Below are 16,107 nucleotides of genomic sequence, written 5' to 3' on the forward strand. Positions count from 1 at the left end.
CTGCTTCTCCCTCCATAGGTTTATTCTGTGCATCCAGGATATGGTCTGAAAGGGGATTATGTTACTCTGCAAAGCTAATTGATGGCTAATAATAAACATTAGAAACTCAAAAGAAGGGAAACCATAGAGGAGAAGGAAAAGAGGAATAAGCCAGGATAGAGCAGGCCAGCCCAGAAGGACAATAGATGCAGTGTAAACCTGAGTACAAATGGCCCCAGAATAGGTATATCCCCATCCATCTGGGCAACTCAATCATGCATCACCATCATGCTTTTTTCCTCCTCCCACCCAGTCTTTCCTTGTGTCTCATGTCTTTTTTAGATTGCAAGCCTGAGGGTAGAGATTGTGTAATTACTGATACTTATAAGCTGCTCTGGAAGCCTTTTGACTGAAGCGTGGGAGAAAAATGCTTTGAATGAATGAATGAATGAATGAATAAATAAATAAATAAATAGAACAATCCTATGGTCCCTTGGACAGCCTCCCAGGAAACAGGATTGTTTGAAGTCCCCCTCCCGAGGCCTTTGACACTGCTACGACCTCGGGAGGGGGACTCTGAGTTCTGATCCTCCACCCGGCTCACAGCCACTGTGGAAAGAACCATGGCTGCTTCCTGAGGTTGCAAAGCGGCCTTGGAGGGACAGAAAAGGGGCTGTTCCGGTGGGAGGGGAGAGGCCAGGATACGCAAAATCCTAAGGCTTCTTCAGCCCGGCCCAGACCCCAGCAGTGTGCCTTTTCTATATAGGCTCAAAGGCCCTTCTAGAAGAAAAAAATAGTAAGAGGAGGGTGGAGAGGCAAAAATCGCCTCTATTGTATCTCCTGCCCTGCCGGCGGAGGAGGAGCAACAGATCAGAGGCTTCTTTCTAAGGAAGGAACTAATAATAATAGATCATTTAATGCATAAATTATTGCATTCATCAGCGCTAGATGCAAAATACAAATTTTCACATCTGAGAGGCATATGAAGTGCATCTAAGGAATCTCATAAACGTAAAGTCATTTGTTACAGGTGAATCAATCAATGACAGCATACAATGGCATCCCATTGAACTCAGTTAAATTTACTTACAGATAAGGATGTTTAGGTTTGCAGACCTAAAGCCTATTTGAGAGTTAAACTGCCATTATTCCATCTGTCCAAATACCAACACACCTATGCAACTCAAACAGGTTGTCTGACAAACAATACTGGTCCCATGTTGACATAGCTGGCCGCAAAAAATGTTTTTCTGAATCTTGTTCTGAAACTTGTTCTTTACCAGCCTTTGTCCACCTTCAAATGGCAACACCCAGTTTGTGCAAATGACAGTTAAGTTTAGTAAACTGTTTCCCTTGAACATCACAAGTGGATGAATAAGCAGAACAAGACAGGGTGGCTTATAAACAAAGAGACAAATTGGAAGAAGTTCAGAAGGTGTGGGGGTAGCTTCCTGGAATTCTGTGACACATCTTTCATCGCCCCGTTTTCTTTTTAGCAGTATTGTGTCTTACAGTTATGCTATATAGTCATTCCCCTCTAATAGCAAATGTAGTACTCCTGTGCTGCCAGAAATGAAGCCACATGAAGGCCACTGAGAAACAAAAGGGAAGTATCACCTGCTTGGGAAAACTCCAAGCTTTGCAAAAGTACACACACAGACACACTTGAACACCCCAAAGGGGGCAAACCCCACCCCAGGACAACCCAATGATGAGGATGCTCAGTGATCACCAGAAGTCATGGAAATGGAATGTCAGTTGGGAAAGAAAAATGGAGAACCAAATGGGGGGCTGGGAAGAGAAGTGGCTTGCTTGAGTCCCTAACAGCTTTGTATCCCAGAGGGAAGCATGTGTGGCTGGCTGGAAGCGTGCTAGACCAGGGGTCCCCAACCTTCTAGGGCTGGTGTTCACTTTCGGAATGTTGAGTGTGTTGTGGGTGCTGTCACAAAATGGTTGCCATGAGGGGGGTTTCCTAGTCACAAAATGGTTAAGATGGTGGGTGTGGCCAGTCACAAAACACCCATTTCCCAAAAGGCAAACTGGTGAGGCTAAAAGAAAAATAACTTGCTCCAGAAGTTAAGTACAAGGGGGAGGTGGGTTCTGGATTCCAAAACACACACCTGTTCTTCCAACACAGTTTTCTGCTCCAACACCTATTTAACAAGGCCCGCAGCCACCCACCATTTTATTTCTTATGAATGCCTCCAGTGCCCTTTATTCTTGAAAATAAAGATGGAACAACTTGGGAAGCTGGCTGGGGATGACAGGCATTGTAGTCCAACACATCTGAAAGGCACCCAGTTGGGGGGAGGCTGCTGTCAGTTAGAGCTGGGTTGTGGATGGGAGGAGCTCAGCTTGGAGAGGAAGGGAAGAGAAAAAGGTTGCATTTCCATACACATTGTTCTAAAACTCAATACAAGTGAATCCCCCCCCCCCCAAGTTATAAGATGCCTGAATGGTCAGCAACTCTGCTGTATATCCAGACAGAACAATCATGAACATAATAAATGTAAATCTGTGAACTTGCTCTTTCCCCTGTCTCCCACTCTGAAATGTCAGGACTATACGGGCTATTTCCAGATGCCAGTTTTTAAACAGAGAGGACACAGAGAGAAAATGATTACACTCAGCATCAAACAAACTCTCCTCTTCCCACAACCACATTACATTTTGTTTAAGGATCTTCCTCAGTCTGTGGCCTCTCTCTTGTTAGGCTGGGCTCCAGAGGAAATGGGTGTTGCTCTTAACTAGTTTCTGGTTCCTCCCAGGAAGCATTAACACAACCCAAAGTAGTGGCTCTTTCATGCTGTTACATCTGATGCATCATGAGTCTTGTGATCGATCTCACACACACACAATTTCACAAATGATTAACAAAATTATTAAAATCTGAAAGCAAAACATTTTAGCTTCTGTGTTTAGCTGAAGAACATACAAACGTATATGCATATGAAGAAGTCCAACTCCACAAATTGCACTGCAATGAGGGCTGGTGTCAAAGGTAGGCATGGCTGGGCCCCCACCAAGGGCCCACACCCCAGCAGGAACCCATTGACAAGAGCCCCTTCGAGTTACTCCCCCTTTTCATCCTTGCGACCTGTTTGTTCACCTGCCTCTTGCTCTGGCCCAGACAATGCCCTGCTTCCTCACCAGCTCTTTTCCTGTCAAGCAAGCAAGCGGTAGCAATGATGGGAAAGAGGATGAGGAGCAATAACAACTGGTGACAAGTGGTGAGACGTTACAGTTGCTGAGGGAGGGGGCCGTGGAGGGGCCCTCGCCCTCAGAAACCTGGAGCTGACACTGGCTGCGGTTGCCAGGGTGGAACTGTGCAGCGCAGTCCTCCAGAAGCAGACCCAAGAAGTTCAAGGAAACTTCCCTCCAAGTGGATGTGCGTAAGCCGCAGTCCTAACCTTCTACGCAGTCAACTAGGCTTAAGCATGCCTAGGATTGCAAACTCGGGCTGCAGGCCTGCGCGTATTCACCTGCCAGCCTCATACAAAGCAGCGGGATCTTACCTCTTAAATTAACTCGCGCGGGAAAGGACTTTTTGGCTGGGACGCCAAGCACGCTCTCTTGGAAATAAGGCCTGCTGAAAGCACTGATTACGTGAACGGTTTTATACTTTATATAATGTACTTTAACGGTTTAAAAAAAAAAATTGTGAACCGCCCAGAGAGCTTTCAGCTATGGGGCGGCATAGAAATAGAATAAACGGCACGGAACGACATGAGGACTTATCCTAATGCTTAGCAACTCGAGCGAGCCACGTTTCCCTCTTCGCCCTTTAGACTTGAACAATGGTGCGGCGGGCGGGCGGGCTCGGCTAGAAATTCCCTGCCACGTTGCGAGAGAGACAACGAAGCTGGCAACTGAGAGGGCGGCAGCCGAGCGCCGTCTTCCCGCGCCACGTACAACTGCGCCGCCCTATTAAAAGCTCCGCGCGGAGCAGGGCGGGCGAGGCTCCAGCTTCCCCTTCCTGTACGCGCGAGCGAGGGCGCCGCCGCCGCCTGGCTTCTGCGGGGAGCTCGTGCGTTGATTGGCCCCGGGGGCTTCGGATTGGTTCTCTGTGATTGGGTAGGAAACGTGCTCACGGACGCCTCGGCGGTGCTGGCCCTGGGCGCATGCGCGGTGAGAGCGAGCGGCGTTTTGTGCCCGCGCGGCTCTCGCGTGAATCGGGCTCGCGCCCGCTGCTGCCCAACGGTCGCCGCGATGCCGTTGCAATTTGACCTGTGCCCGGGCCGGCCCGTCGGCGGGGACCACCCGTGTTTTATCATCGTCGAGATTGGCCAGAATCATCAGGGGGACCTCGAGATCGCCAAGCAGATGATCCGCGTGGCCAAGGTGGGGGGGCTCGGGGGCGTGGCCAGCGGGGGGAACTGGGGTGTCAGAAGTGAACCAGGCTGGGCAGGAAGAGAAATGAGGGGAGGAAAGGGCGCCTCGCAGGCGCCCTCTATTACATTATTGTATTCGCTGTTCGTTTTTAATAGTGCAGTGTTGTGGTTTTGTAGATGGAACTTGCTTGGGGTGGGTGGGATACGCTAAAGTTATTGCAATAACGTAATGTCAGGATGATGATGATGATGATGATGGTGATGGTCTAGCCTTGGTAGGTAAGTAAAGGCTGGTAGCTGTTAAGACTGTACCTCTGAAGAACCCCACCGCGGCTTCTCTCCCCAGCTCCAAGTGTGGAGATGGAAGGGGTGGCAGGGCCTGTTGTTCTACCCCTGTGCAGGCAGACGTGCTCAAGGGGCCTTGGGCAGCCAGGGGGCCAGTGAAACCGCCAGCAGCCTTTTCCTCCCTCTTTGCTGCCCAGGCACGTCTTCCAGTAGCAGTGAGGAGAAATACTGACGGAGCTAACTGCAAACTGCTCTGTATTCCAAACACTACTCTGTAAATACTGAGGCTGATAGGCCAAGAGCCACAAATCTGTTAAGATTTCAGCTTTTTAAACTGCATTACTGAGATTGTTTTTATTGACTACGTTCCCAGCATCCTTCCTCCAAAGGAGCTCAGGGTAGATAACATGGGTTCCCTCCCATTTGATAAATGTGAGTAGCAACCCTGTGAGGTAGGCTGAGACATAGTGAGTTTGAATAGCTGAGCAGGGATTTGAAGTCAGATGTCCCCAGTCTGTCCTCTACATTCTTCACTATATTAGATTGACTCTAAAGAGAAATAGACACAGGCAGACCTGTTTCTAACGCAGTACATGAAATGCTAACTGTAGTACCAGGGCAGTTAAGGTTGTGAATCTGTGCAGGCATACTTGAGAGTAAGTTCCATTGAGCTATGAGGGATTTACTCCTAAGTAAAATATGCATTGGATGCAGCTGTAAGGCTGCTTTCCTATGCATATTTGGGAATAAGTCCGCTTGCAATAAATATGACTTTACTTCTAAGTAAGTGTTACTAGGACTGGGCTGCAACTTCCATAGAATGTATTTCGATTCTGCTGCCAGCTAATGCCATCATTAACTTTAAATGGGCTGTTAGTCTGCAAGTCTATTTTTTGCTGAACTGTCCTTTGTTTCATGTGACTGTGTTTAGTGCGGTACTTGTTATACATCTGACAAAGTGGGCTCAGATCCACACACCTTTCCACAATAAATGCATTAGCCTTTAAGGTGCCACAGGACTCTTTGTTGTTTTTGAGTAGCGTGGCAAACTCAAGTGGTGTGCACGTGCAGGATCAGCGTGGCATGTTCTGTAGTGGCCTCATGGAACAACTGCAATGGTTTCATCTTTATAGGAATGTGGAGCAGATTGCGCCAAGTTCCAGAAAAGTGAACTGGAGCACAAATTCAACAAGAGAGCATTGGAGAGGCCGTACACCTCCAAACACTCTTGGGGGAAAACCTATGGAGAGCACAAGCGCCACCTGGAGTTCAGTCATGACCAGTACCGAGAGCTGCAGCGGTACGCAAAGGAGATTGGCATTTTCTTCACAGCTTCAGGCATGGATGAGGTAAGTGAGATGGAGGGATTTGAGGTTATATTAAAAAGAAGCTACCATTTCTGACATCACCTACAGACCATTCCGTGGGCAGCTATTCCCCCGAATACATTTCAGATAACCCCCAGACCTCTGGATTTCTAGAAATACTTGCCAAAGAAGTGAACACTTGTCTCTTCACTGGCACGGCTACTGTCATCTCTGCTTTTCCTCAAGGTCTAACTTGCCAACACTGATCTGTGGTAAGGCTGAAGTCCTGCTTCCATTATTCTGATAAGGAGAGGGGAACTCCTGTATGGGAGTTTGTTCAGGATAACCAGTCAAAGGAGTTAAAGATGGAAAAGTGGGTAGGGAAGGCTCCATCTCTCCATGGTCACAGTGCCTACTGCTCTGGTTGGCCGACCTCCACAGCTCCACCTCTGCTTTCTGTCCCTGTCCTATATGTATTATTTATGTTTTATTTATTTAAAGTATTTTTATCTTGCTCCTCAGACAAAAAAGGCTCCCAGAGTGGCTTATAGTCTGATCAACAAAAAGACAGTCCCTGCTTGCAGGCTCACAATTGAAAAAGACAACAATGCACACAGAAAAAGGGAAGGGGGGGAATTAAGTAAATCATCAGCAGGGCTGGTGGAATGACTCTGCTTCCCCTCTCATCTCCAGAGTGGGGCGGTGAGGGCAGTCCAACTGGAGCAGGCCTTGATGCTCCCTTTGCCTGCTTCTGTCTCCCTTGCTCTTTCTTCTTTCCCACAAGGCAGCTGAATATATATGAGGTGGATGGAGAGGTGCCCCACTCCACTCCTGTGTGAACTACAATGTAATATTCATTTTAGACATGGAGCGTACACTCTTATCTCTTCACACAAACCACACAGAATGAGAACCAGTGTTTCAAAAGTCCTTGATCCCATTGTCAACAGATTCAAAAATGAATTAGCACTAATGAGTGAAAACGTTTTTGGAGCAATGTGTTTTACCTAATTGCAGCCTTTTTGACATAGTTTTAAAATTCATCTGTGTTCAGTGGCTCCCTGTATCACGGTTGCATGTTTCTCCCGGCCCCAAGAGGGATCCTTCTTCTTGAATAGCAACTTGTCCTGTGACTGTAACACTGGGAGTGGTTTGAAGTCAGGCTTGCTGTATGACTTGCTGCGATGTATATAGTAGTGGGCTTTCTGGGAAACTGAATTAGAAAATTTCTGCTGACCTAAAGTGGTGGAGGTCTGACTTAGCATGTTAATTTAACCTACATTTAATAAACAAAATTTTAAAAAGTATGTCAGATTAATTCTGTGTGATGTATAAATATCTGAAAGTTTTTCCAATATGTAAAAGTAGTTGAACTGAAATATTTGATATTGTGTTTGGGGTGGTGTGGGGGATCAATAAAATTCACTTTGTGTGGTTTAAATGTTATCCCTGTTTTCAGAAATGCTAACAATATAGTGTCATTCCATCTTTGTGACTTGTTTCTATGACTGATGGATCCAATCAGAGTTTGTTGATTCATAAGTGGATTTCTGATTCAGTGATGCTTACTAATATAGGTAAACCATCACATGGAGAACTGGATCCTTTTTTGTCTTTTGTGGGTCATTCTGTTCTGTATGCCTGTGGGTATACTATGAACTTTGCCTCCATATGTATTCCTTAGGTTTGGACATAGTTACCTGTTGTTCCGCTTGTTTGGGGGGGATGAGGCCCATTAATCCAGTTAGAGGAATTTATTGATGAGTGGAATTAATTGTATGATTTGTGTTTTGTCTGTCTCTTCATAGATGGCTGTAGATTTTCTGCATGAACTGGATGTTCCATTTTTTAAAGTAGGATCAGGAGACACTAACAATTTTCCATACTTGGAAAAGACAGCCAAAAAAGGTAATTTTTAGGATTAGCAGTAATAACGGTTGCTGAATGTTGCAACTGCTTATTTCTGCTCTCACAAACACAGATAACCTAGTTACAGAGGGTTGATTTATGCATTACCATGTCTAATGAGAGACTATGTGAATTCAAGCCCCCTCCCCACTTCCTGTATTAGAGCCAAATTAAATGTGATAGTATAAATGCACAGTGACCACCAGATGGGGCCTTAGCTCCCTCCTGCCCTTCCACAGTGTCTAGGATGGGGGGGGGGGGGGAGACAATTTGGGCCCCTTCAGCTGTATTGGTTTACAACTCCCATTGGCTATGCTGGCTACAGTTGATGGGAGTTGTAGGTCCCCCAACCGTCCAGGGCAGGTTGGGGTGGGGGCTGTAGGAGGGATGCGGAATCTGTTCCGCCATCAGATAGACACAGCTGGATATACTCGTTATTTCCATCTCTAAGTAATGTCTAACAATGGATTGAAAGGTTGAGGAAGGCTGTTCTAGAGTCACCATTCAGTGGCCCTGTTATGTACCGCCCTGTCTTTATTTTACTATAGCAAAGGGATCACAGAAGGCTGAGACATGGGGGGTTGGAATATACAGTTGTGTTTGCTTAAGTATGCATGTCCTGGGCTGTAAAGGACATCAGAAGGCATACCAACATTGTGGGTTGGGTGATACAAAACACTCTACTTTTGTTCCAGTTTTGGGGAGAAGGGTACCAGCTAGAAAGATGGCACTGATTCGGTTGTGGATGAGCAAGCTGGCATAGATCCAACCAGACCATAGGTGATAGAAACTCATTGGCAAGTGATCCACCAATTCTTACAACTAGATGCCATGAGAAAAAAGTGCAAGTCGTAGTAGAATTAAAACTGTTGGTGAACTTCCCTTCCAGGTCGCCCAATGGTGATTTCTAGTGGGATGCAGTCAATGCACACAATGCAGCAAGTTTACAAGCTGGTGAAGGCCATCAACCCAAACTTCTGTTTCCTTCAGTGCACCAGTGCTTACCCTCTTCAGCCTGAAGATGTCAACCTGCGTGTCATAACGGTCAGTGAGGTGTGGGGTGGACTGGACAGTACTAGGAGGGCGTGCAGGCAGTTGTCCTGAGGTGCCTTCTTTGAATCTGATCCCTTGAGTAAGACAACAGACCACAGGTAGTTAAGAATCCTTTTCAGCTGTAAGCAGAGGTGTCAGTCCAGCGCAGAGTTAAGCCTGCTCAAACCCACTGATTTTTTTCCACGGGTTTAAGAGCACTGAACTGTGTTGGATTGTGGCCAGAGGAACTTGCATATTAAGCACGTCTGAACGATTTCATGTCATGTTGGAACAGCTTGTGCGTGGTTAGCTGTCTGTCCTGTACCTTGCAGGCCATGGAGATGGCCATCTGTGTCAATTACGTCAACTTCTCTGTCCTAGGAATATCGCTCAGTCTTCCCAGATATTCCTGTTGGCTATTCCGGTCATGAGACTGGGATAGCAATTTCTGTCGCAGCAGTTGCTATGGGTGCTAAGGTACTGGAGCGCCACATCACGCTGGACAAGACCTGGAAAGGGAATGATCATCAGGCGTCGCTGGAGCCAAAAGAGCTGGCAGAGCTGGTGCGAAGCATCCGGATGGTGGAGAAGGCTATGGGCTCTCCAGTCAAGCAGCTTTTGCCCTGTGAAGTGGCTTGCAATGAAAAGGTAACTTTATTCTTGAATGCCGCAAGATTACTTATCTTGAATTAAATTCTGTTGCCGGGTTTTTCTTGGTTACTGATGGCAGCAGCATCAGTGGAGGCTGGTGGCTCCAGTGTTATGGGGTGGTGAATCTGCTCTGGGTTTTAGCCAGAACTCTAAAGGAGCTATCCAAGGTGCTGAGCCACTGAGCAGCATTCATATGCATATGTTATAATAAGGCAGCAGAGTTTGCTTTCTAGCACAGGGATGCAAAAAGTGCAGCCCATGGGTCACATGTAGCCCACCAAGCCACATGTGACTCACCAGACCTCTTTGCTGCTAGATCCATCTTCTCAGCAGCTGGCAAGTTTTCAGGGAATGCAAGTTTGTAATCTGATGAGCCACAAGCCTGATTTTTATGTTACCCTTACAGTGTGGTTGCCACTGAAAAACCATTTGCAATATGGTGGGATTGCAGGTTGCAGCAGTAATATTTTTAACGTGATGGAATCTTGAGTGGTCACGTGGGATTGTCCCCACACCAACATCTTGGGTGGTTGGACTCGATGGTCTTATAGGCCCCTTCCAACCCTACTATTGTATGATCTTCCCTCACTGGGACCTGCTTCAGAATCATGCGCTTGTTGTGTCAGTGGTGCTACCTTCGCCGTGTAGAAATACTGAAGCAGTTGCTCCACAGTCACATCATGGGACATTTCGGTAATCTACCTCCCTAGTTCATTTGGGCTGGTATGTGCCCAAATACTATGCAAAAAGCACGGTTTTGTACATTGGGGCAGTTGTCTATACCACTTGAAGTAAGGGTGTCCCTCTTGAAGACAGCACTTTGCTAGTGTTCAGAAGCAGTGTTTGGTTTAGAGGTACTCTGCTATGTGCAGGGGCAGTGCAGTTCTGAACACCATGTGCTGGGGGATAAGCAGTGGGATAAAGCTACTGTTAGCCACTTTGGCCTATCCAGCAAGACTCTTGTTTTCTTAAACATTGTCTCTTTGCTATGCCCCTAGCCAAATGATCTTGTCCGTAATGTTAGCTCAGAGGTGGGGAACCTTTTTCAGACTGGGGGCCAAATCCCATGCCAGAGAAGCTCTCGGGGGCCGTATTCCAGTGGTGGGCAGGGCTGAGGGCAAAAGGGCGAGGCGAAAAATGCACTTATTGCCAATAACTAAGCCGTAGGAGAGGCATAAATATATTAAATAAATGTCAACTTTTCAGGTTGGGGAAAATCCTGCACAAAACCTGGGAAAACACCAAATGATCAGAGGAAGGGGGGGGGCGCTATTTGGCAAACCCCAGAGAGCCAGATTTAGCTTGCAGGCCAGAGTGTTTGCTTATGCTAGGGATGTACGAAACACTTACCTGGTTTCGTCCAGGGACATCTGTGGTGGGGGGGAGGCGCTCTGTCCCTCCCCCCAAAATCCTCCCCAGCCAGCTCCGCTCCGCTGCAACTCCACGGAGCCGCCAGTCAGGACTGCCCACAGCCGGACATCCGCCCACTGCTAGGCTACGCAGGGACGCAAATGGCAGCTGCCGTAGCCACTGCCATTTGTGTCCCTGTCTTTTGCCATGATAGGCTACGTATATATTTACATAGCCTATCACAGCAAAAGGCAGGAACGCAAACGGCGGCCACTACGCTGTTTGTGCCCATCTTTTGCTGCGATAGGCTACGTAAATATATACGTAGCCTATTGTGGCAAAAGACAGGGACGCAAATGGTGTAGCAGCCACCATTTGCATTCCTGCCTATTGCCATGATAGGCTACGTAGATATTTACGTAGCCTAGCACGGCCTCTGCAGGGACGCAAATGGTGCCCCTGCATTAGTCGTGATAGGCTACGTAAATACATAGCCTGGCACGGCCATTCATGGGAAGGCGAATGGCGGCCGCAGACGCGGCAGCCATTTGCAGAGCACGGGACGGCCGCAAACAGGTAGGCTCCGTTCCAGGCCCATTTCAGGGGGTGGCAGGGGGGTTGCTTTGTTCCGCCACGGATTCTGGGGGGCCGAATTCCCTGGAATCCGGCCTCCCTGGAATCCGTGGCGGAATTCTCCAACATCCCTAGCTTATGCCACTTCGGTGCACATTACAGCATGTATTCAGCCTCTTTCCCTTTAGTCCCCTTATCAGAGTAGCCAGTATTGGCATAATACAAGAAATGGAGCCTGGAGTGTAGGCCTGACTGTATCCCACACTCAGGCCTATTGGTCCTCTCGCTCCTGATCAGTCATGTCCCATACTCCCTGCCACCTGTACATTTGTGGCACCTATAGCATGGGATCACCACCCTGTGACTTAATCTCCTTCGGCTTCTCTTTCTGTAGTTGGGAAAGTCCGTTGTTGCCAAAGTCAGGATCCCCGAAGGCACCACACTCTCTCTGGACATGCTCACAGTCAAGGTGGGCGAACCCAAAGGCTACCCGCCTGAAGACATCTTTGACTTAGTTGGCAAGAAGGTCAAGGCCAATATTGAAGAAGATGACACCATCATTGAAGAGGCCATTGAAAATCATGTGAAAAAAGTGAAGTGCTAAATGTGAATGTACTGTTCGAAAGAGGGGCCGTGGGAAGCACTGTGGCAATCTACTGCAATCACAGCGTTTTAAGTTCGAATGAAAGCAAACCTCAGTGGGATTTTTCTTTCAGGTGGGCAAAAATGCCAATATGGTATCTCGACTCATTCTCAACAAGGGACTTAATAGAAACAGGGCAATGTAGTATTTCATGAAGGGATTTCAGATTTTCTTTATTGCTGAAAATTTTACATTAAGGCATGACACAGTATCTTCCAGGAGGAATATTTTTAAAGGGCAAGGTGGGGCTTTGGAAAATACTTCTTTGTGGGGGCAGGATGAGCGCTACTACTGAGTTCCTCTAAAGAGTGCATGATGTGGTCAACACTTTTCTACCGTTCAGCTTGACTTTTCTAGTGTTGAGAATTAAGGATGAGAACATAAGAAAGGTCATGCTGGATCAGACCAAGGGTCCATCTTATCCACCATTCTGTTCACGTAGCAGCCAACCACTTGCCTGTGGGCAACCCACAAATAGGATAAGAGTGCTATAGCACCGTCCCATCCATGTTCCCCAGCAACTGGTGTACATAGGCATACTGCCTCTGATAGTGAAGGTAGCATATAGCCATCAGGACTAGTAGCCACTGATAGCCTTCTCCATGAATTTGTCCAATCCCCTTTTAAAGCCATCCAAATGCTGGCCATCCCTGCATTGTGTGGTAACAGATTCCATAGTTTTAACTATACACTGTGTGAAGTACTTCCTTTGATCTGTCTTGAATCTCCCACTCAGATTCATACGATAACTCTCTTTTTGGGAGACATAAGGCAATGTAACATTTTTTGTGCGTACTTGCAATGATGATGAAGCAAGCAATTCATGCAGCAGGAAGGCCTATAGGAAGGCCCAGCAAGACAATTCCTCTATCTTGTCATAAGCTGCCGCTCTGCTTGGTGGACCTTTAGTAGACACCGCTTGTACATCTTTAAACACCCCCACCATGAAGACTAGAAATGTGCTCTTTTGGAAAAGGCAAGTCTATAAACATCAGCATACTTACTTGAAAGTACATCCCGCTGTACTCAAGTGGGTTTACCGTTTAGTAAACGTGCTTAGAATTGGGATGTCAATGATAAATGTTCTGCATATCTTGCCATTCTTTCTGTGCTGTTTCACATTCTATACAGAGGATCATGACCATCCAATTTCTTGTAATGCATCTAGAAATTGTTTTAATGGTGTTTGGGCACTCCTGCATTGGCCTTGATGACTTTGAACAAAAAATGTATCTGCTTATGCTTAAAATGGGGGCCAAGAGGTTGTTTTCAGTTGTGATTCATTTGTTTTAAACATAGCCCTAAATATGAGCTGGAGTATCAGGATTGTGCTAGCCCACCTGCGTCACTCCTGGGTGCCTGTGATGCCTGCGCATTGGGCATTACATTGGCATACGCATTGACACACAGAAAGCCTCAGTGTATGTCGGCTGCCCTGCGATGCCTGCATCACAAAATTCGGGAGTACGGATTTCACCTATGTGCTTTGGGCTCTGTGCAGGGAGGCCCTGCTGCATCCGTGCTGTCCCAGTGTGTGGATGTCACGAGCACGGCACCAGGGTGAGCGAGCTGCAACAATCCTGATCCCTCAATGGTAGGTTTGATCAAATGTCTGCACAGGACTCGTATGATTCATGATGGTGCCATTCTGCTAACGCTTTCCTTAAGAAAGTTACAAAATCACGACTGGTGGATTTTTTTCTAAATTGAAAATACAATAAAAGTTTTGTCAGAAATTTACTTTTTGTCTCCTAGTTTGTTTTCATGGCACAACACTGGTTGCTTCTCTTTCCGGTTCTTCTACCTTTGTAGGAGGCACGAACGGACAGAATCCTGACAAGCAGCCTCTTTGGTGCCTTGATGGGTAAAGGCCTACTGGAAGCCTGCCAGCTGCTAAAAATGTGCCACTGTCACCCAGAACGATGCTTTTGAGTCAGTGACAAAGTCCACGTACTGAACAGGGCTCGCCAAGGACTGTGGCCTAGAAAGATAACTGCTTTGGCACAGGAAGACTAAAACTATCAACAGCTGTTAAGACTAAGATGCATCTCCCTAGGGTAGCCTCCCCCAAGTAATGTGCAGATGCTTTGTACTACAACTCCCATGGTATTTATGTAAAATACTTATACCCTACTCTTTCTTCAAAGGAGCACAGAAAGGCTTATATTAATCAAACAAGTACCAGTAAAACAACCATAAAATCCTAGCACAGTAAAGCAATTTAAAATATAACTGTAATCTAACCTAAAAGCACCAAAACCAACAAGTCAGGAGCCAAACGCTTTGGTAATGAGCGTGTTCTTTAACTTGTGCTTAAAAGTACTCAGTGGAGGCTAATTGCACCTCTCTTGGGATGGAGTTTCAAGAAAGGGGGCCACCAATGAAAATGTCCTCACATCCCCACCCTCCTCAGCAGCCTGGCCAGTGGCTGGGGATGATGGAAGGTGTAGTCCAAAACACCTGCTCAGCACTATGAGTTTGTGGCTCCCCCCCCCCCGACCCCTATCTTGTCAAAAACCTTGGATGCAAGAGTGGGAAGAAAAAGGTGGGGGAGGCATGGGGAAAGAAGCAGCAGCTCTGCCCCAGAGGCAATGGGAGTCAATGCCTCCTGTCCCTACGAGTGAATCAAGGCCTTCACATGAGCAAGGCGACGACAGAAATTGGCATGGTTGGGCAGAAGGGAGGAGAACAATGCATAGAGGGAATCATCACCTTCCCTGTGGCTAGGTCCAGTCCTCCCTCGCAGTCTCCTAAAAGAGGGTGTCGACTTCCAACCATTTCAGATGCTGCACCTAGTTAGCTTTGTCACTATGATCAGTCAAAGCTGTGGCTTTAGTCCTTTCAAGTCGATCCTGTGCCATTCCTCAACTCTGAAGGTAAGAACAGAGACCACACATCGTTGTGAAGCAGGCTGTGCAAGCCACCAGTTCAAAGAGATTTTATTGGCTACTAAGCAGAAGTTTTACATTTTCCAAGACACAGAGGATGACTTTGCTGTTACAGAAAAACCACCTATAGTTCATTCCAGAGCTCCATTCCAATCACGACTGGGGCCCTAGCACAGATCAAGCCTACAGCCAGAGGATCAAACTCTTCCCCAAAGAATTTAATACAAGTGAGAGAAGAGTCTCCAGCAATCACACCAACATCACTTGAAAGGCTGTTTCAAGTAAAGTTTTCCAAATCAAAAGTCAAATATTGTTTCTGCTCTTTTAAAGGGCCAAGTGCTTAACATCCCTTACTCTGCCGCCTTTCATGATAGCCCTGTGAGGTTGGTTGTAGTTTCCACTGCAGTTGGGGAAAACCGGACACTGGAGCGCCCATGGTCCTCAGCAAGACCATGGGGAGTTGAATTCTCATCTCACATGTCAACATCCTGAGCCAGTGAGTCACACTAGTTCTCAGGGCCGAAAAGGAACTTGCTAAGAGCATCTTTCACAGAATAAGAATCCGACAATAGTAAAATTGCTGGTGGTTCTTGGTGTTTGTGTAAGATTACCTTGGTAAGTATTCTGCATTAAGAACAATACCATTTTGTGCCAAGGTAACCTTAAGGCAGGGTGGCAGAACCTCTTTCAACCCAAGGGCCGCATTCCATTGGTGGGCAGGGGCTGAAAGCAGAAGGTGCAGGGGCCAAATGACAGCATATATTATCTCAAAGCTCGTAGTGCCGATAACTACGCCTTAAGGAGGGGCATTTCAACGTTTTAGCATCGGGCGAAAAAACTGCACGAAAGCGAGGAAACTACCAACAATCTGTGGTATCAAGGGAACGGGACATGGCCATCTGGGAACCCCAGGAGGGCCAGACTGAGACCCCAGGAAGGGGCCGGATTAAGACCCTAGGCATGAGGTTCTACACCCTTGCCCTGAAAGAAAACCTAGACAGGTCACAGAACTAAGTTTAAATTAACTAACTGCTGTGCTCTCTAGCAAGAGAGATTTTATGAAGGTAACTGCATATCTATGGAAGGTCCATATCCTCATCTATAACATGATGCTCCTTGGGGTCGCACTGCATGGGCTCACTATGTCTTTTAAACCAGAC

The 16,107-nt window shown here is 47.0% G+C and overlaps 1 protein-coding gene across 1 annotated transcript; it reads left to right on the forward strand.

Moving 5' to 3' along the window:
• Positions 1 to 4,094: 4,094 nt before the first annotated feature.
• Positions 4,095 to 13,800, forward strand: NANS (N-acetylneuraminate synthase). Its single transcript, XM_084834887.1, has 6 exons — positions 4,095 to 4,320; positions 5,729 to 5,944; positions 7,711 to 7,810; positions 8,700 to 8,854; positions 9,224 to 9,490; positions 11,811 to 13,800. Exons 1-6 carry the CDS (start codon positions 4,189 to 4,191, stop codon positions 12,018 to 12,020), a joined length of 1,080 nt encoding a protein of 359 aa, XP_084691013.1. The 5' UTR covers positions 4,095 to 4,188; the 3' UTR covers positions 12,021 to 13,800.
• The last annotated feature ends 2,307 nt before the right edge of the window (positions 13,801 to 16,107 follow it).

This window comes from Heloderma suspectum, chromosome 2 (assembly GCF_057233095.1).
Source record: "Heloderma suspectum isolate Gila_16-S chromosome 2, 16-S_ref, whole genome shotgun sequence".
NCBI lineage: Eukaryota > Metazoa > Chordata > Lepidosauria > Squamata > Helodermatidae > Heloderma > Heloderma suspectum.

Excerpts from the sequence above, each read along its gene's own strand:
- NANS (XM_084834887.1), top strand. The coding sequence starts at position 4,189 with ATGCCGTTGCAATTTGACCTGTGCCCGGGCCGGCCCGTCGGCGGGGAC. Across the intron at positions 7,811-8,699 it reads GGAAAAGACAGCCAAAAAAG|GTCGCCCAATGGTGATTTCT; the intron begins GTAATTTTTAGG and ends CTTCCCTTCCAG. Across the intron at positions 9,491-11,810 it reads AAGTGGCTTGCAATGAAAAG|TTGGGAAAGTCCGTTGTTGC; the intron begins GTAACTTTATTC and ends CTCTTTCTGTAG.